General features: G+C 34.8%; 2 protein-coding genes across 2 annotated transcripts; both read left to right on the top strand.

Moving 5' to 3' along the window:
* Positions 1 to 10,653: 10,653 nt before the first annotated feature.
* LOC140144054 (glycine receptor subunit alpha-2-like) lies at positions 10,654 to 16,788 on the top strand. The gene is made up of 5 exons (XM_072165880.1): positions 10,654 to 10,745; positions 10,869 to 10,987; positions 11,691 to 11,761; positions 14,136 to 14,353; positions 16,641 to 16,788. The coding sequence occupies exons 1-5, from the start codon at positions 10,654 to 10,656 to the stop codon at positions 16,786 to 16,788; spliced, it is 648 nt and encodes a 215-aa protein (XP_072021981.1).
* Positions 16,789 to 19,539: 2,751 nt separating this feature from the next.
* Positions 19,540 to 21,907, top strand: LOC140144048 (uncharacterized). Its single transcript, XM_072165873.1, has 2 exons — positions 19,540 to 19,662; positions 21,275 to 21,907. The coding sequence occupies exons 1-2, from the start codon at positions 19,576 to 19,578 to the stop codon at positions 21,749 to 21,751; spliced, it is 564 nt and encodes a 187-aa protein (XP_072021974.1). The 5' UTR covers positions 19,540 to 19,575; the 3' UTR covers positions 21,752 to 21,907.
* The last annotated feature ends 514 nt before the right edge of the window (positions 21,908 to 22,421 follow it).

Raw genomic sequence — 22,421 nt, 5'->3', positions numbered from 1 at the left:
TGATTCAGAACGCAATTCAAGGCTATAATAATTGGCTGATCAAAATGCTAAATGATTGAATTATTGTTTGCATTATTTAAACCCACCGTAGTTGCTATCTTCAGTAGATAGCAAAAAACAAATCACCAAACATAAAAATATACATAAGTGTTTCTTAACAGCTTCTGCTGAAGGTATTAATAATTTTCTTCATAGGTCCTAAATGATATCTTCAGATGATAGCAAAGCAAAAAGCATGAAAAATAAAAATATCACCCTCCTCCAACAACAAAAACAAAAAAAAACATTGCATCACTCGAATTCTAGCTAGGCGAGCGTTCAGAAAGAAATATCTAATAGGCCGAGTGAAAAGTTATACAAAATGCTAAAATGACGAAGCTGATAACAATTCAAAGCGGGGATTATATAGCAGAGAAGATCAGGAACATGATGGGAACGAAACCAAAATGCAAAACGCGACTGATAAAGAGATGATGATTCAGAAAGCAATCCGGGACTATAATCAAAATGCTAAATGTAGTAATTATCTTTTGTAATATATTATTTAAACCCGTCGTATAATTGCTATCTTCAGTAGATAGCAAAAAAATCACCAAACATAAAAATATACCAAAAGAGTTTCTTCACCGCCTCTGCTGAAGGTATTAATTATTTTCTTCGTTGGCCCTGTGCTATCTAAATATTTAAACCGGGACTTATATATAGCAGAGAAGATCAGGAACGTGATGGAAATGAAATAAAGAAACAATAATGCAAAACGTTACTGATAATATTAAAAAGAGATAATGATTCAGAACGCAATTGGCTGATCAAAATGATAAAAGTATAAGAATTATCTTTTGTATTATCTAAACCCGTCGTAATTGCCATCTTCAGTAGATAACACACAAACACAATTTTGTAGGAATTATTAGTTTTTAAATGTCTAAACAAGTAAGTAGCATGTTGCATGTCATTTAAAGCTTACAAGTGGGAGAATCCGAAAACGCCAAACTCCAAAATCACCATTAAGTCGGAAACGTGTAAACCTCAATCGACTGTTGATAAAACGCTTTGTGCATTTCATGATACTTTATTGTAACGATATTTTTTATTTAATAAAATCTCAGTATGTGACTTCGAACTATGCTTCGACCCCATTATACTTGATGAAAGTGAAATATATTGAAATTTACTGCATTATTATCCTTCCTTAAACCCCTTATATGAAAAGTAATAAAATCAGGGTCATATTTGATCATACATGATAATATGGTGAAAAGATTTAATAAAATTGCTATATATAGGCCTATATTATACCTTCGTGATTTCCCACAATCGATCTTCTGTATTGTGGATCATGAGAATAATATTAAAATAAATATTTAGATTTATAATTCACAACTGCAATTTCGTCTCGTTGTCACCAGAATTCCTTGAAGCATCAAGCTTTATAAGAATGCATGCAGGATCGCGTTTAGCGAGAAATTTTTAAAACTAAACTTTATTTTTTACTGTATCTTTTAAAGATAATTTTTATCATTTAGAAGTGTAAACGCAGTGGACCTAAAATGTTGGTGGTGAATCGTGTTTTTGGACCTTTTTCAAAAATGGGTAATTTTGTCCAAATATCGAAGATACAAAAGAATTCCATTCATCAATCCCTTACCAAAATTTATACTTTCATTATTGTCTTTGTTACTTTAAAATAAAATTTCCCCACCAAATACAATGCTGCGTGCGTCCTTAATTTAGTCATGTTTAAAACCCAATATAGGCAGGGAACCATATGTAACTGTGATTTGAAGGAAAATAAAACTAATAAATTTGTATGGCACTTTCAATATAACCTTGTAATTCTCGATGGTCAATTGTTATATTCCATAGAAATCTCAATTACAGTTAATGAAATAGGGGCTCGTAAGGGGGAATTGGTATAAACGTTTTTAAACTTCACATTTAATACATACTTAACAAAGGGCTATTCCAGTTAAAATCTATATACCCTATGGAAGACATGGTGACATCCCGCTATCTCTAAGGTCCGCTATCTCTAAGGTTCGCTATCTCTAAGGTTCGCTATCACTAACGTGTAAAGTCTATGGAGATCAGAATCCCGCTATCTCTAATAGAGAAAAGGGTTCGCTATACCTAAAAAAGGGTCCGCTACTTCTAAGGTTCGATATCACTAATTTAGAATAAGGTTCGCTAGTTCTAAGGTTCGATATCACTAATTATAAATAAGGTTCGCTATCACTAATTTAAAATAAGGTTCGCTATCACTAATTTTGAATAAGGTCCGCTATCACTAATTTATTGAAGGTTCGCTATCTCTAAGGTTCGTTATCACTAATTCCAATAAAGGTCCGCTATACCTAAGGTTCGCTATCACTAATTTTGTTTCAGGTTCGCTATCCCTAATTAATTAAGGTTCGCTATCTCTATGGTTCGTTATCACTAATTTCGATTAAGGTTCGCTATACCTAAGGTTTGTTATCACTAATCTTAAATAAGGTCCACTATATCTAATTTTAAATAAGGTCCGCTATCTCTAATTTCAAATAAGGTCCGCTATCTCTAATTTTAGATAAAGACCGCTATAGCGAACCTTATTTGAAATTAGAGATAGCGAACCTTATTTAAAATTAGAGATAGCGAACCTTATTTAAAATTAGAGATAGCGAACCTTATTTGAAATTAGTGATAGCGAACCTTAGAGATAGCGAACCTTATAGATAGCGGACCTTATTTAAAATTAGAGATAGCGAACCTTAGGGATACCGGGATTGTTAAAATTAGTGATAGCGGACCTTATTTTAAATTAGTGATAGCGAACCTTATTTAAAATTAGTGATGTCGAACCTTAGAAATACCGAACCTTTTTCAAAATTAGTGATATCGAACCTTAGGTATAGCGAACCTTTTTCGTAATTAGTGATAACGAACCTTAGAGATAGCGAACCTTAGAGATAGCGAACCTTAGAATTAGCGAACCTTAGAGATAGCGAACCGTAACCGAAGACATGACCTTAATCTTCCACATAGGGAGTGTGAATTTCAAATGGAGTCATTCATTCAGGGAACAGAACCTCATTTGAATTCACACTCCCTGTAGTGTATGGACGATTAAGGTCACGTCTTCCATAGGGGTGTATGGATTTCTAATGGGATAACCATGACATTAGCAATGTACTTTGATGTCTGAACAATTTTAATTAATCTGAACTTAGGTATAAATCATGCTTCAGAATTTCATATGGCGTAAATTTAAAGTGTAAAAATATACTTGCGTGTCACTGTCAGTGAATACGAAGTCATATCTATTTAGATCAATATTAAAACGACGTCAAAACCAACAAAAATTGCTCGATTACATACATAGACCTATCGGTCTATAATTTAATGTACTCAAGTTTGGTTGATAGGAATGTGTCTCTGAGAATCTGAAGTTATATACACATGTTGATACTATAATTTCCCACAAGAAAATTTGACACATTTTTGTTGTTGAAATTTTAGCTCTGGTAAAGTCAATTCGAGTCGAGTCGAGTTGAGTCAAGTCAAGTAATATCTTAATAGACCCACAAAGGAAATTTCACTCATGAGAACTCAAAAACCAAAAACCACTCAACTTCGTGATAAGCTTCAACATGTACAATTCTGAAAGTTTTGAATTTTTAAAGTCGGAAAATTTAGAACTTGTCGTCTGCATTCAACACCTGTGTGGAGAGGGTTTACAGATATGAACATTTTGCAGGGGTGAACTAATTAAGGCCGTGTGTCCTGAACTCGCCACCCTTAGCGTTACATCACAAATATTATGAATTTGTATACCAATCGAGTTTCTAATTAGATTATCTCCACATTATTATCAACCATAAACTAGCAAAAGTATAGATTTGTGGAAAGCTAAAGGCATAAGCAATTCACATATATATTTCAACTCATTATACAGGGTGACCTTCAAGTTATACAGGGTGGAATAAAAAAGATTCAGATAAAAAATGGGATACTTTGAATGCATTGCTTATTACCAACTTAGGTACCAAACTGGGAGTAAACAACATTCATTTGGTTAGAGGATAGGGGAACCTACTGACTTTGGAAGAAACCAAAATCACAGCCGTTTAGTAATCTCGGAATACAGGGTGTCCCAAAGTATGTTAGAATTTTTTACAATTCAACATATTTTGAACTGAAACATTTTGCCCCTAACCCATACAGTAAAAATTTCCCTTCAGAAAATCTATTCTTCGACTTTGATACGATAAGTAATTAAGATTTTACAGTAACCTTTAGATTTTGAAGATATCCGCATTACGTACTACAGTGTTTAATACGAAAACGGGTAGTTTTGTATGGAAAAGTTTGTATTTTCTAGACTAAACCAATCATAAAGATTAAACACCTATTAGTAGAATTGTTTAGCTGTAAGGTCATGATTCTTTTAGATGCTAAATAGAGTCAAAATCCAATTTACAGCCTTTACAGAAGCAGATTATGCACTAAAAATATCAATCCCATAGAGTTTGTGTGTACCACATCCCCACCGGCCACCTCCACATCCCCTACCTCCGCCACCCTACCCATTCTGAATTCTATGAAGCACAGAGTCAGTATTACAAAGGCTGAAAATTTCTTTTTACAGGGTTGAAAGTGCATTTTATTTGGCAATAAAATGAGGCCACAAGCATGACAATAACTTATGGCTTGCCAGAGATATCATCATTTAATTGCAGTCGAAAAACGTAACATCGCCACCTTTTTGGGATGGCGAATTCAAGACGCACGAGTTTAATGCACAGGTCTTGTAAACCTGGGTTCGATTCCAAGGCGGGATCACTTTTTCTGCTTGTCTCCTTTATTATTTGCGACGTCGGACCAGTTGAAAAATTATTTTTTTTAAATTAATTCCGGTCGATCATGCCACTGTTTTCCATGATAACTGCCTAAATTATTTTGCGGTCTGTAATGTAAATGATACAAGTTAAAACACAATGCACATTTCTCATAACGGTCAACATTTTTGGAATCACTGTCTGAACAAAATATGAACCATCATTTAGAAAGTAATTTTTTCTTGACACTGTTTTAAAGTATCAGGAAAAGATCGGCATATATATACATTTATCAGTGAATAACAAATTTAAAAACTTGATATGTAAATGCACAGGGACGGTGAATGGTATGGAATTAATCAGGCGTGGCAAAAAACATCAGGTCTGAGAAAATAAATAGAAAAAAAAAAAACACTTAAGCAAATGTCCGGGGCAAATGTTACACACAAATTGTCACGAAAACACTTATCAACATTACTTTACTAAGCGTATTGCCGATACAATATGTAGGCCTATACAACAAAATTAATGCTAGGTTGCGTTTTGCAAGCTGCATCTCTCTCAAACATATTTTGTGAGTTCAGAAAAAACAGCACTCAACACTCTAATTCTTGCATACGGCGCTAATGGGGACAGCAATAAATATTTTCAGCAACATCGAAAATCTTCGGGACTTCAAGGCCATGCAGTGATCCCAGCGCAAGTGTAAAACAATTAAGATGGTTTATACGCTTTAAAATGAAGGATAAATCATTCAAATTGTCATTTGGTATTTCTGAAATGGAACATTTGGTAAAAAACGAAGAAAACAGCAGTTTTGATGAAGTTGAAGTCCTATTCATAGTATAAATTATAGATTCATCTACAAATTGCCTTATTTTTTATCTTAAATACACAGCTTTCGTTTGTACTACTAGCAGGTTATGTTAGCACATTATGACAATGACAAATGTACCAAAATCTGAATTTTGATGATTTTTACACTCTTATTTCGCCAATTAGAAAAGTCTTAAACAATCTTAATCAATCTTAAACTCGTGTTAGTTACGTGGTCCTCTCGTCGAAATATTGGTTAAGGGCCCTTAATTTTCTTGTTGTTTAAGGCTCAAATCAATAGTTGGTTAAAACTTTTAACCAATAAATGCATATAGCACTTTAACCAGCTTCAAGTTTAAGTGCTTAACCAACTAGGTTGTTTAAGGTCTTTTAATCAATATTTGCTTAATAACTCTAAACAGATAATGATTTATATGTTCTATTTTATTGTTTAAGAAATACAACTGCTTAATCAATGGTTGTATTGGATTTAATTATGATTGGGACTTTCTTTCTTTCTTTTTTTTAAAATTTTATACTGAAACATAATTCATGATAGATTTGAAGTCATCAGATCTTGGTCAACTGTGAGATTCGTTCAAAAATACAATTTCATGCATAAAGTTGTTTTTTTTATCAGTTCAACCCGCTATGTATCCGGGCAATGTATCCGAGTAAAAAATTAAAATCTAGTAAGCCTTTCTCTCTCGCATGCATTACGATACAATGCTAAAATACAATACATCAACGCTAATAAATTCACACACTCGATACGGTATCCAGCATACCGATACTTCAATGCATCTCGTCTACATTGTAAGCTATTGTGCGTATGCCCAAAACTGAACATCGCCGTACACACATTGGTGATATACATGTACCGTGCACGTAGAACAGTACAGTACAGTACAGTATCGCTAGAATGTCAATCCCAATGACGTTGTTAAATCTAGCAAATGAACGCATCAATATCCATCCTTTATATGTCTCAACGATGTCTATGCATAAATTATCAAACGAATCTCGAGTTTGGTGCAACCTGATTGACTCAAACCTACCTATTTGAACGAAGTTTCAGAAGACCATAAGCAGCACGACCAGCATCCACTCGTGGCCGCCATTTGCTTTTGTCATTTTAAACAATAATTGGTTAAAATTCCGTGGCGCGAGATGTATCGTTAAACAGGTAAAGAACAATCCCACTAAACATTACACAGTTTAACGCCTTTTAACGTAACAAAAATAACCACCTTTATACGCTCGAGTTTAACAGTCTTTTAACATACGTTAAACTTTGCAGATTAAGCGCAAAATCACGCCTTTGAACATTAATCTTAAACTTTTCTTCTTATACTTGGCGACTGTTAACTGCCGGAACAAGAGTGTACGATCGTCCAGATGAGCTGAATGGGCCTTTAATTAAGGGCTGTGGCATGAACGTTATAGTATTTTTGTGGGACATGAGAGCACATTAGACATATCGAATTGCATTCTGAATACGAAGAATGTCCTTCTGATATCAAATAATTTTGATTTTTTTTTAAAATTCGCGATATAATACACATTTTATGGCAAATGATTGAAAATTGATATTTTTGATATTTAACAGTCCTCGAAGTAAACTTTATAAAATCGAATGATATGTAGGGCCTATATTGAAGTGTATGTTGCTGGGATGAAAAGCCGACGATCAAAAAAAAGCTTTTAACAACATTTCCTGGGCAGGTCAAGTACTCCAGCAACTAAAGCGACAATGGTAGTGAGCTTCGGCAAAAAATGCATTTCATAGCGAGTGTGTAGAAGAATTCAAATATCACATACTTTTGTAGGTCCTGTGGTTCTTGAGTTAAGTTGTAAAGAGGGCTGAAACAACAACAATTTTGTAAAACGTACATAGCTCATTTACAACATTAAATCAAGCAAGTTTTCAAAATACGATGTGATTTGTAGAATGAACTTTTGCAAAACTTGAGAGTGGTATGTTTCAATAATATATTGATTTAGATAATGAAAATCGAATTTTGTTTTGGCTGACAAATTTCCTGACAATGAGACCCATATTTGTTGTTAATGAGTTATGTACGTTTTACAAAAGTGTTGTTGTTTCAGCCCTCTTTACAACATAACTCAAGAACCACAGGACCTACAAAAGTATATCTGTGATATTTGAATTCTTCTACACATTCGCTATGAATTGATCAATGCAATTTTTGCCAAAGCTCACTATCATGCGCAAGATGCTGTGAGCTACCAAATCGCAACACTTTAAAATAAACATCTCAAAAAAAAGTAACTAACCCCCCTTAAATAATGGCCATTATTCAAAAAGGGGCTATTGTAATACAAATCTGTAAAATGCGTTGGAAGCAGATTGACACCTCATTTGATACGATAGCCCAGAAAACAATAAAACACAGGTCAATTTAATGAGGTCCAGATTTGAAAGATGCACTTACATAAGCTTACATACAATACAAAAACACTTAGATATCATTACACAGATTTCCTTCCATTACACTGAATACAAAATCATTAGAATTTACTGCAGCTTTCAAATCTTGGGTTACATCGATTTAAATGTACGCTGTGACGTCAATATTTAGTCAAAATGTGCAGAAATAAATTCTGCTTCCAACCCATTTTACAGATTTGTAATACAATCACCCGTTTTTGAATAATGGTCATTATTTAAGGGGGGTTAGTTACTTTTTTTGAGATGTTTAGTTGCTAACCTTAAGTGTTTGCACAACAATAGTAGATGATTGATAATTACACTTTTAGAACCACAGAACAATACAGCAACGCATCCTCTCGTGGCTGAAGAAAAAAATACAACACAGAACACAGATCGTTGAGTTTCGAAAATCATTATTCAGAATTTCACGCTCACGGTACACATTTTAAGATGTAAAAAATGTCGAAAACAATGTCTATTAAAGAATAAATAGCAGGACTATTCAGCATCATATATTTACTTGATTATACCCGTACTCTCTAAATGTAAATAGAGTGAAAAGAGATAATTCTATTCTAAACCGATTGTCTACAATACAGTGATCAATCTAAGGGCAAATGATAGTAAAGTCATAATGCAAATGTTACGCACAAAAGTCACGAACACACTTGATCAACATTACTTTAACTATAAGTGAATTAAAAAAAAAAGCGTATTGTCGCTATAATACACCGATACGATTATGTACATGTATGTACAACAAATGGCATATAGAAAACGAGTTGCTATAGGTATGCGACTTACATTAATAACAATTTTGTTACCTGAATATCAATTAAGTGAAAGAAAACATGAAAACGTTTGCTTTTGTTCTGAGATCTTTAACGACAAACAATAAAAAGAGTTCATTTTACGCGGTACAAACTTTTTTTTATTCCCTGTGCTTGAAACAGATGGAGGGAAACGCGGTACAAACTTGATGTGCGCAATTGTCAAAAAGTGCCCCCACTCGGGCGATTAAGTAAAACCGGGCATAGCGTTTGAATCTGAACTAGGAAAGACACCAAGTGAAGTTTTTCTGTTAGTCAAGATATTACTGATTCTACTGTATATCACATTTATACCATGATCCCTTTTATTTTTTCTGAAAAGCAAAAATGCAATTGCTAATCAAGGAAGTCGATTTACGCAATGCGAGCCAGTTGATATGCGCGAAAATGTCAAAAGTAGCTAAAAGTGGCCCAACTCGTTTTCTGGACGATTTTGAACCCGAACTACGTAGTATAACCAAATAAAGTTGTTCGGTTTGCCAAAATGTTACTAATTCCACTGCATAAACATTGTTGCCATGATCTCTTTGATTTTTTTTCTGAGAAGCAAAATTGCAATTGTATAATTTTTATTGTTGCATTCTGTATATTGACAAAATTAAATGTTGACAGGGACTGATGCTAGATCAATTGATAATTTTTCAAAGGTTTCCATGGTACTGTATTCACGAGGAATGTTTTCCATTGTATTTTATCATGATTCAATGATTTTAATTTTCATCAAAACGAGGAAATGAGCTGTGCAATTAATTTTTTTCAAAGGTTTCCATGGGCACTGGGATGTCAGGTTAGTTAATGTATTTTTAATCATTTATAATAATCCAATAAGTATGAATTCTGTAGCTAAGGAATTAAAGATATACGGTAATGTATGAGTTCAGTTAAATTTTAATTTTGTAATTCTTTGCCAAAAATTCTTTGTACATAATATTAGTAAAAACTGTCAAGTATGTTATCTGATCATTTGAAGCCAAAATAATGAGGTAAAATAAATAATAACTTTAAGTCCATATCATTAACTGTTAAATGTCACAAGTGTCAAAAGTGTTTTTTTAAATAATTTGCCATAAAAATAAGCCCATATCGCAAATTTCAAGAAATCAAAAATAATTGATATCAGAAGGACATTCCTCATTTCGTGTGTCCGATGTGCTCTCAGGACCCACAAAAGATACTGTGCAAACGTTGCTTATCGTCCCCTTAAAGGTACGCTTTTATCTGACAGTGCTGCATACTGCCGCGCTACCTCTCAAAATGCAAGCCTGATGTTTTCATCTGCATGGCGACAATACCATTTATAATAGCCTGTAATACAATGCTCTACTCAACAAAAACTACCTCTAACTTTGGTGATGTATTTCAAGTTTATTATTACTGCAAATTTACGAGTATGCAATGTTGACAGATGAACCAAGAGGTTTCCATAAAAAGAAATCTTTTAATAATTGTGTCGCGCGTGAGATTATAGATGGAATAACATTGCGCATTGATGTAGGCTATAACTATTTGACACAGATATTTACCAATACATCTGTCTGCATGATAATATTATTTTATCGACATTTCAAAAGCATATCAATTTTGGTAATCAATTTAAATTGTTTCAGCGTAATTGTAGCAAATCAAAACCTTAGCTATAGCTGAACATGAGGGTTTTAATTGAATGTCTTTCATGAATACGACGCTTATAGATTTTCCCAGGAGATTTTCAACGGTAAATCATTCACAAGTCTAAATGAAAGAGAGATATGGAAACGGAGAAATACCACACGTGGCCGTTATGGTGCTCAAAAATGCATCATCTTACGATCGTTCTCATCTTGCAATGTATATTTGGATTATACAGGTAAGCTATTTTTACTATTAGTAAAATTATTATAACTTTGTGTAAAAAAAGCATGTTTATTTATATGAGATCTGACAAGATATTCGCTCTTGTTTTTTATATAGTACTGTATTGACAGAAGGTACAGTGGTTGTAAGGAATATTACGGAAGAACGAGCGACTATTGATATTCTGGAAAGCCTTGTGAATAACTACGACAAGGATTTGCGCCCGTATTTTGCGAGTAAGTTAAATTACATGGATTTTGTTTTTTCCCGATAGAATTAAGCTTTTGCAATAGAGGGTTTTTATATATTACATTTTAGTGAATTATTAAAAAAATAATAGTGGGTTAGTGGTAATGATATTGTGGTGATGGTAATTGATGTATTTTTTATAGGGAGGGTGTGTGTGTGTGGTACGTAAGGTACACTGAAGTGTGCGTTTGCAGAAACAGATTGAAAATTATCACAAAATCATTTTGAGAGGAAACGCAGGACCAGAAAAACGCACACTGGTGTCGATACTGTTGTATACAATATTATACGTATCATCGTCGATCTATTGGCGTGAGGTATATAGCCTATATTGTTAAGGATATTCATATGTGGGTGCGTGTGGGTATACTGTGGCGTGGGGGTGGGGGTGGGTAGTTAAGCTGTTGGCAGAGGGTTGAGAGCCAGAAAGTCTCAACTCACAATCACCTGCTCCCACAAAATGAGTATAAAGTCGCCAGGGCACTATAGAAGATAGAGTCCACGACAAATTCAATGAACAAAAGACATTGTGGAGGAAATATTGATTTTTGAAGACCAAAGCAAGAAGCCAACTTTATACTCATTTTGTGAGAGCTGGTCATGGTGACTTACGGCTTTCTGGTTCTGAACCTTCGATGTATGTTTAGGTGTCTACAGAAGATGCTTATCAGTTCCCGTGTTCATTTTCAGCCGGAACTGCTGTTGATGTAACCGTTGATATGTACCTGGCAAGCCTTGATTCCATCAGGGAGGATCAAATGGTAAGGAAATTAATTTGACGAATTATTTGTTCTTTATGAGCTGTAAAATACTATATTGATTTTGTTTATCACAAATATCATTTTTAAAACAAGAATAGGCTTATATGAAGAAAACGATTCTTAAGGGGTACTACACCCCTCGATAAATTTGTGTCTATTTTTGCATTTTTCTCAAAAATAATAACACACTGGTAACAAAGTTATGTATATTATTGGGGCAAGGAATCCAATTACTACATTGGAATTTCAGTGTCCCAAGACAAGTGGTTTGTTATTTATGATAAGAAAAGAGGTACCGCTAGAATGTACCTCATTTTCTATCATATAAACTGAACCGCTTGTCTTTAGTCACTGAAATTTCAGTGTAGTAATCGGATTCCTTGCCCCAATAATATACATAACCTTTGTTATCAGTGTGTTATTATTTTTTGAGAAAATGCAAAATAGTCACAAATTTACCACAGGGGTGTAGTACCCCCTTAAGGTTTTTCATTACAACAAGTTGCCATAGACCGAGTGACAAACTCTAATGAGCTGTGACATCATCACCTAATTTACATATCGCCGTCCACAGCCAATTGAAGCACCATTGGCCTCATGACATACCGTATCATTTATACACAAATGCGCTAGAAAAGGATTTAATATTGTATTTACTATGCAAATAACCACTTTCCTTGCTCCACAGTGTATTGGGAACTAACCCGTTGTTATGCTAAATAACCTTCCCAATTTTACGTGTTGAAGGCCACACTCTCCATACCTCAGTAAACATCAAAAGAGAAGCTAGCCGTTTTCCGTGTTAAAAAATGACATGGAATTTCTTTGTGTAATGGTTTGTCAAATATGGGCATAGTGGTGTCCGACCAATATTTATCATTGCATGGTACATCAAGGGAAAATACCCGGATGGTGTCCAAATATGGCTCAAATATACCTTATTCGATACTATTGAGTGAGTTTGATATTTCTACGAATGAACTGTAGTATGAATGGTAGCACGCCGCCATCCACAGCCTTGATTCACTACGAAACATGCAGTGAAATGCTTGGTTGAAATTACAATGGTACCTGAGTCGGTTTTTTAAGTTTTCTAATTTTTTTGCATGAAATATGAAGATAAAATATTCAAATCAATATTAATTGTGATATTTTGGCCTAGCAAGATACGGCTTTTGAAAGGAGTGGACACGTGCAGTTGGCCTATACCCTTGAGTGTGTGATTATTACGTGCACACACGGGTGAATTGAAGATGTCCTCCTACTTTTTCTAATGTCGCGTCATTTATTTAAAACAAACTCATATTGACCATAAAAATGAATTAAAACAGCCAGCTTTCAATACCTGATATTCAAAATTTCCAGCGCCGAAATTGCCTGTGAGCTCCTGTGGCAATGACGTCATGGTTATTTGTGCTCAATTATCGTCAGCCTTCATTATGTGACTGGGACGACATTACAGTGGGACGATATTCGGTGCCCGGGAAATTTGAATATCGCGTGGTGAGAGACGGCTGTTTTGATTCATTTTTAGGGTCAATTATGAGTTTGTTTGAAATGATTCGTGCTTGATAACTATAGGCTATAAGGCATAATGTTGTGATTGCCGGAGTGTTCCTTTAACTTTAACTCCTGTAGTTAATGGCATATTTTGCTCACATTTTGTAATTATACATTATTCAGACTCGGATATCCAGGATACAAAGGAAATTAATGTAGACCTAATATTGGGACGATAGAAGATATAAACGAATTACAGACAGGGGACTGCGTGTGCACTTTATCTTGCTATATAGGCCTAATGGAATCTCAATGAAAGCTAATGAATACGTGTTTAAACTTTTTATACATTATGGGCTATATAATTATGGATTTAAGGTGGCACGCAGGATCACTCAAAGTGAGAAATTTTAGACATTGTTTTGTATTGTATCTTTAAAAGTAATGATGATAAGTACATAAAAGTATACATTTTCAGAAAGGAAATGATGCAAGGAATCCAACTAGCACGGCGGATTTCTGCAAAAACAACTTACCCTAAATATCAAACTTGGCAAAAATGGGCATATCTGTGTTCTAAAGACACAAATCTAGAAAGTGTTTTCTCAAATATTTGAATTTTTTCTTCGTTTTGAAAATATACCTTAAATTATCTCAAATTTTGGTCAAAATTGAAAAATAGTCAAATGTTGATCTTTTTTTACCCATATTTTTAAAACGAAGAAAAAAATTCTAAAATTTAAGAAAACTCTTTCTATATAGATGCGTGTCTTTAGAACATAAATATGCCATTTTCATCCATTATGTTATTTTGCTTGCAATCCTTCTTGCAAACAGTGTTGCAAATTAACAATTTTTTGTCGCGTCTAAACAGGACTTTGGAATTACAGTGTATCTCCGACAACAATGGCATGATCCAAGACTTGAATTCAGTTCTTCTGTCACACTGCCACCAACGACTGACATGGTAGACAAGATATGGCTCCCTGATCTCGTCATAGGCAACATGAAAACAGCCAAACTGCATAATCTTACTATGGCGAACAGATGGGTGAAAATTGATGGCAGTGGTCATGTGCTTTATACTGCAAGGTTGGTATTGGGCTGTTCCATTTAAAATCCACACTACCCCTGTGGAAGATTTTGGAAATATCTTCCACAGGGGGAGTATGAATTTCAAATGGAATGAACACATTAGGCAGCTCCATTTGAATTTCATCCTACACTGAGCGATTCAACCTGAATCTTCCACAGAGGGAGGGTAAGATTCAACTGGAACTGTCTAATGTGTTCATTCCATTTGAAATTCATACTCCCCCTGTGGAAGACATTTCCGAAATCTTCCATAGGGGTTTTATTTATGTTGTTATAGTGGGTGAGCCTCGACCCTCTCAAATGGGGGTGTGGTTGGTGGGGTGGTACAAAGCTGTACTTCTACCAGAGATAGTTGATTATTATGGCATACTGACATGCGTTACCCATAGCGAAACATTGCGCAAACTATTTAAAAAAAATTATAGCCTAGTATTGTATGAAAACGAACATTTTGACACCACTTCAAAATCAGAGCATTGTTATCTTTTATGTTTTGACCCCAATAGAACCAAAATTGTGACCTTTTACTTTTTTTGATCAAATCAAATATGGCATGAAAGTTGCTGTATTATTTAACTCACAACCAAATCATGGTAAATAAGGGACCGGTCACTATTTTCGCCATAGGCAATGGGGGATTTCAAATTTGTTTGAAAATTTTGTGTTTCACACTTCACTTCTATTCAAAGATTCCGCATCCCCCCCCTTTTTTTAATGAAATTTCTCCATTTAAAATTCCACTCCCCGCTTTTTCCTGGCAACAAATTTTGGATTCCCTCCTCATTGCTCACCAAAAAAGTTCGAATTCCCTGAAAATCCCCGTTCTCCCTGGCGTAAATAATGTCCGCTCCCTAATTATTGTATAGTTCAGGCAATTTCTGTCGATGAAATGATTCAGACAATTTTTATCGATTTGATTATTAGTGAAATGTAATTAATCAACGAGGCTTTCAGTGATTATTTGATTCGTTCTAGTCTCATAACTGTTGTAGTATTTAAATATATGAAATAAAATACATTAGGCTTTATGTTGCGACATCACATGCCTGTATCATGTTGTACCATAAATCATAATGCAATCCTAAATGTACGATAATTGTGTAGCATATAGGTAAAAAAAAACATGTTTGTTTCCTGTAGCAGGTCAAAAAGTCAAATGCGAAATGCGGTTTTTTTTATTTTTATTATTATCCATGTCTTCAAATGAAAAAAACAAAACCTTTTTTGTTGCAAATTGGAATGGAATCTTACAGTGGGTCTCTCCAACACACACCAAAATCATATTTCTTCATATTCAAGAATATTTATGACCCCCTTTCAACCTGCAGTAGTTTTTCACTATGCTCGTTTGTTGTGTAATGTGTAAATGTTTACTTCAGTTGTGTTTTGTATTATTTTTTTGTCATTTTTCTCGGGTTTTTTCTTCTTTCTTTTCTTTGTAAGTGAAAAAAAATTTCAAATGCGGACAATAAGCCGTCAAAAACGAAATGCGCGCGCTACAGGAAACAAACTTTTTTTTGCCTAATACTCCTTAATTTAATCCAAAAGTTTAGAGCAAATTAATTCCTGGGATTATTAATGATTATTATGTCTACTCCTAGCTATTATTAGCTATCTACCGTAGATATCAGTGAGGCTTAAATAAAGCATCAGTTGAAAATTGGAGATTAATTCCTCAAATTTTAAATTCAATTATTCAGCTACATGATTGAATGATAATATTTTACATTGTTAGTCCTACCAAAAAGTGCTTACCCCCTCCCTTTATTACGATATAAAACTCAAAATCTATGCATCAAATTTAAAAACTGAAATTTTGATAGCCCATTTGTCTGGATAGCTTGTTACGGGTGACTTCATTTGAAATCTACACCCCCTCTGTAGGAGATCTAGGTCATAGGGGTGTATGGATTCAACTGGAAAAGTCTAATGTACGTATTAGCAGGTAATCTATTATATTTTCCAATTTTTACATACAGGATGTATCAAAATGATTGTTCTTCATCCTTTTTTGGTGTTTTTGAAAAGCCCGCTTCTTCCAAACTCACCATTGGATCCACTTAAAATGGCTAGACTTTACACAAATCTTTTGTCATTTCAAGTTGATTCAATGGTGCGTTGGAAGATGCAGGCTTTTCAAAAACATCAAACAAAGACGGAAAGCATATGAAGAACAATCATTTTGATACAGCCTGTATATACTTTTAATACTTTAATTGTTTTAAAAAAATTTGCGGGCAGATTATGTTTTAACATTTATTATTTCCTCGATTTTGTGACACAGATTGAGCATACAACTTTCGTGTGCAATGGATTTCCATCACTTTCCGTTTGATAATCAACAATGTACCATGGAACTAGATAGTTGTGAGTATAGTTTCCCCATAAAACTACATGTAAAAACCAGTTATAAAAAAGCGGCCCTAAAATAAAAAAGGCCGATCGTTCATTTTCCCCCAAATTTTGAATGCGACATATAATTTACATCTGGAATGTAATACAAGTGGTGTCGTTGCTGCTCTTCTATAGATTCATTTATAAAATGTCCGCCCAGACCAAGGTAATAGGTACGTTTCTTCTTATTGTTGGTCGAAGCAGCCAAAAAACAAACAAAAAAAACCCCAAAAATGATTTTCATTATTTCATTATTGAAAAATAACACTTTGACTTGCTTGATTTATTATTGTTAATGAGTTATGTACGTTTTTACAAAAGCATTGTTATTGTAGTTCTCTTTATAATATAATTCAAGAACTATATACAGGACCTATACAAAAGTATATCTGTGATATTTAATTTTTGAATTCTTCTACACACTCGCTTTGAAATGATCAATACAATTTTTTGCCAAAACTCACTACCATTCGCAAGATGCTGTGAACTACCAAATCGCAACGGTTTAAAATAGTTGCTAACCTTAAATGCACCTTTCTTTACAGTTCAAAACACCATTAACGAAGTGCGCTACTTTTGGAATAACGAAGAACCAGTTGAATTTCACCAGAACCTTCTCCGTTTGCCTCAGTACCGAGTAAGAGGTGTCCATGTGTTCAACAACTGCACAAAGAAACTCAAAACAGGTCTGTATAAAATGTGCAAATTCATTATACCTTTTTGGCATAAAAACATTCGCCTGCGGAATGAACACGAGGAGTGTAAGCCTTCCTAAACCTCCGAGCTCCTTCGAAACTATACCTATGACGTCACACGTTTACCATGTTTAGTTCTGTTTAACGTGGTTTGTTACTGGTTTTGGTCATATATAATAATATTTAAAATGTCGTACTATTATAAAGGTCATCATTTTAAAACGTTTTGTATGAAACAGCTGCAGCAAGCTAACAACATTTTTAAAATGTTGTTAAAATGTTATTGTAAGTATTTTTTGTCAAACATAATTTACAAAATATTTTGTCAACACTTAATGTTAGAATGTTTTGCAGAAAGTTTTTGAATGTTATTCAAACGTTTTATAACCTTTATGTAACCTCTATTTAAACGTGTTCTGTGTTTGCTGTGGAAAGGCCGCTTGCCCTGAAACATCTGATTGTGACACAGCGCACTCACTATTTTGCTGATTGAATTGCTTTGCTAAGTATTAAAATAATTAGAGGGATGGCGCTACATTACCGCTGTTAATCAACTTCAGGTTATAATGATTTAAGATAAGTAATCAGAGCCAAATATGAGAGGTTTCGATGATTTTAGATTAAAATTTCTTTGAACGGGAATTGTAATTATTTACTCTTGTCAGAATATTGTAGCCATTAAAATAACATAATGTGGGGGTGGGGCATGGGGACATTCCACAATCTTGGGATTTTCACCACACTTATCTCAGAAAATAGCAAAAAAGAGAGCCACATTTTAGGCAAATTTTCGCATCCCCTGACATTCTGAAAAGAAATTATGGTGCTGCCGGCATGCCGCGCCATTCTTATAAGTAGGGCCTATCTTCCATGGTTCTCAAGCCATGAAGTTCCAAGCACGCTGTATACGGTTCAATTGTATGCCAGTTTGTGACATGTTTGGTGAAGTTTTCAAAATTTCAAACTTTATGCTTTTGCAGTGTGTACACCTGCAGAAAACTCACCGGCCACCGACCTGACGAGTGTAGACAATTTTGTGCCAATGTGTGACATTTTGAGTGAAGTGTTCAAATTGACAACTTAGTAGAATGTTGTACAATTTTGAATAAAGTTTGGGCAACTTTGTATGTAATTTTTATGTCAATTTTAGCCCATGATATGCAATAATAAGCGCGTCGGAGTTCTCAGTGCTTCTTCGTTATTGAATTAACTCTGCTGATCAAACTTTTCCACTTTCATTTTTACTCATTATTGTTTTAACCTTTCAATGATTTTCATTTAGGTGAATATTCGTGTATTATGATGGAAATTTTGTTTCACCGACTCATTGGCCACTACATGTTACAATCCTATATACCCAGCATTTTATTAGTTATGACGTCATGGGTGTCATTTTGGCTTGAAGTCCGTGGTTCTCCTGCTAGAGTAGGGATTGGCGTAACCACAATATTATCTATGATCACCCTGTACAATGGGGTTAGATATGATATTTCACGTGTATCGTACATTAAGGTAGGTTCCGAGTTAACAAAGAGCCTAATAAAGATATGATATTTATACTTTGAAAACTTTAGCAACTTCACGTTGAATTATATAGGCCTAGTTTGGTTAAAGATATTTGTTAAGTTCCAGTATCGTTTATTACCTTTATTGTCGTAATATAGTATACTTTAGTAGGCGCAAGAACTGGAAGTTTGATTTTCATTTTTATACTATTTCGGAAATGAGTGACGGGCCGACAGCTTATCTCCCCTCCGAATGACGGGGTAGTCTATGGTGCAGTAAAGATTGATTAAATGGCACATGAGAGTGATACGTCCCTTCGAATTCGGAAGGCGAAGCCAAACGATCCAGCAAGTTGTCACCGCCGAGGATTGAATTCGTTAGGCCTACATCATGTAACATGGATGAGGCCCATTAACCATGCTATCACGGCCTGTCAACCCATTTATAGCTAAAATAAAAGTTGGACAAGTTAGTAAACAATTTCTTATCTATGACAGCGGTGACCATGGCAAAACCTCACTTGCAAGACTGACTTTTTCTTGTATATTATAAGCTATTATATTACTTTTCCAGGCACTTGATGTGTGGTTTGGCATATGTATTGTGTTTGTTGTTGGAGCATTAATGGAATACGCTTTAGTTCAATATCTAACATTCAACAAGCTTGGGTTACCGAATCCATTTTTAAGTTTTAAATCACGAAATGCAAAGGTAAGCTAATTCTTCCATGCAGGTAAATGATAATTATTATGGCTTATATTGATATTAATGAACGTATCGTTATGAATTCGGCAGACAGCCGAATCCTTATTCGTCTTTTGTAAAGTCATGTTACGCGTGAACTATTTTTGAATTAGTAGGGCAGCATATCAATTTTTTAACGGTGATCATCGACCGTGCTGTGCTGCACCGTTAGCTAACCCTGTATGTTGTCCTCTTTTTCTTAATATCATGCTGATCACCGTTAGCAAATTGATATGCTGTCCTCTTTAGGTAAAGTGTTGATCTCTGGTTCCCTAATTCAAAAAATAATTCATGCATTTACATGAATTTACCAAAAGACGAATACGGATTCGGCTGTCTGCCGAACTCATAACGGTATATAGAGTATATTGCTTTAGAACGCTTTTATCTCATTTGAAAATGGACTATTCGTTTGCAGGACAGTTTATGAATTAATAACGTGAACTATTGTAGTGAATAGAATAAAAATATATTGAATCTGTATAGATTAAAATAGGCATCGACAAAGACAGTTTTATTTAAAATTCGTCATAAAAGTTAAATTTATCAAAACCACGAATTTTAACAATATCAATCACGTATAACACATCCAAGCGACAATGTTAGAGTGCATCTGAATTAATTTAAATCCATCACATATAAACACGACACAAAAAGAAACTTCTCACTTACATAACCCGTCAGTGGCGTAGATTTCTTTTTGACATTGGGGGGATGGGGTTGGAAAAAATTTCTTGAAGTAAAGTGAATTCAGCACCTTTGGTGACATAACAAGTTTATGGTAAAAATGCGAGCGAAGCGCGTGAAAAAATTTGCCATTAATGGTGCAAAAGTTGAATAAATTCGCGCGAAGCGCGAACACATTTGCACTTTTGGGACTGAAATGGCCAAATATGAGGTTAATTTGGTCAGAAACCCATACACAGACGTCAACATGGGGGGGGGGGGATGATTGAATGGACCATCCCCCATAGCAAACTATTGGGGTGACTTATCCCCCCATCCCCCGGGATCTACGCATATGTAACCCGTCATAAATCTAAACCTGCTCGTGTTATGACAATTTCATTGACACTGTCGTGTGTAGCATCTTAGCAGCTCCAATACCACGTTTGCTACCAAATTCTTAAATCGACAAAGATTGACACCAGTATAATCATGATAATTATGAAATCTGGTGCAAACCAAACGACGCGCAGTTGGAATTCTAGGCATGGTCTAGCTCGCTTGTCCGCGACTATAGCGCCTCTCGACTATCCCAAGTGCCTGGTTTAATTGTCAGTAATTTGAAACGCATTTTACGTTTCGGGATATGTCATGCACGCTCTCCAATTCTCCTTTACAGCTCTACTGTTCTAATTTGCAACTTCTACAAATTCACCAATATTCAATCTTTGTCAATTGCGAGCTTTTGGTATGAAATGTGCATATCAACTTAGAGCTAACAAGATGCTGCACACGATTGTGTCAATCAAATCGATCATTAAACATAAGCAGGTTTAAATTTGTGACGGGTTACATAAGTGAGGACTTTCTTTTTGTGTTGTTTTTCTTAAAAATCACTCCTTTCTTTTTACAGATCAATGACGACCCGTGTTTGACAATGACCATAGCAACTAACCCACAAATTGACACAAAACTCTCAAAAAGAACCAAAGAAACGCAGATTGATGCCATCAGGAGCAGCGATTCACCGACACAATCCAAAGATGAGCAAACTGCCGGTGCTTACGTCAACCCTCTTGGCTGTTTGGAAGATGAAGCGAAACTCGGAGAAGAAAAGGAGATGAAGACACATGAAGAAGTCAGCAACGAAGAGGATGAAAATGCTGTAAAATCTCCGCCACCTGACGTTTATCCAATAAGAGTGTGTGTAAAAGGCAAGTGCGATGCCTTCAAGAAAGACTGCGGCGACGTATCGAGTGGTACGGGGAAGATAATTGATAGGGTTTGCCGTGTCCTTTTCCCTGCTGTATTTATTACATTTAACATCGGGTATTGGATGTATTATATTCAACAAGAAGTGATTGCAACACATGTTTTCAACAATTATTAACCCCCTGCGCCCGGGCCCTGAGCACTACCTGCCGATCTAACATTGCATCTGATTGGTCAATAACAAGTCATGATATCTTCATTTTAATCACCAATCAGAATGGAGCTTTGCAAATAATTCACCCCAATTTTTTTGCGTGGTGAAATTATTCTAACAATGTTGCCGATTGGTAAAATTGATAATGAAAACTTCTTTTTGACCAATCGGCAGGTAGTTCTCATGGGATTTGTTTCGTGAGCTTCATGTTTTTATATTTTAAAAAACAGTGGTAAATTATTTAATTCGATGAATAATAAATAATTGTGGTTGCCTTTTGACTGCACACATTTAGTTGCTATACAAAAATTTTAATACAAATCATTTATTTATTAATAGAATACATTAACAGTAAAATAACATCATATGCTATTATAATTAAATCTTTGTAACTGTTACTAATCATATTTAGTCTATTTTTATTTTGCCTTCAGTCGGCGGACATGGCAATAAGTGCATGAGTTAGCGGGCATTTCCATCGGTCCTGGGCCTCAAGTAAAGGGGCCCGAGTGCAAGGAGAGTCCATAAAGGCCGAGCTGAAATCTCTTTTGAATGACTAATTTTGGTCTAACATAAATTTATAACAAGAAAAATTTAAAATGGTTAAAATACAATATTTACACTTGGTTATGGA

Source organism: Amphiura filiformis, unplaced genomic scaffold (genome assembly GCF_039555335.1).
Source record: "Amphiura filiformis unplaced genomic scaffold, Afil_fr2py scaffold_38, whole genome shotgun sequence".
Lineage (NCBI taxonomy): Eukaryota > Metazoa > Echinodermata > Ophiuroidea > Amphilepidida > Amphiuridae > Amphiura > Amphiura filiformis.
The sequence above is the reverse complement of the archived record's forward strand: the minus strand, read 5'-3'. Positions and strand labels throughout refer to the sequence as shown.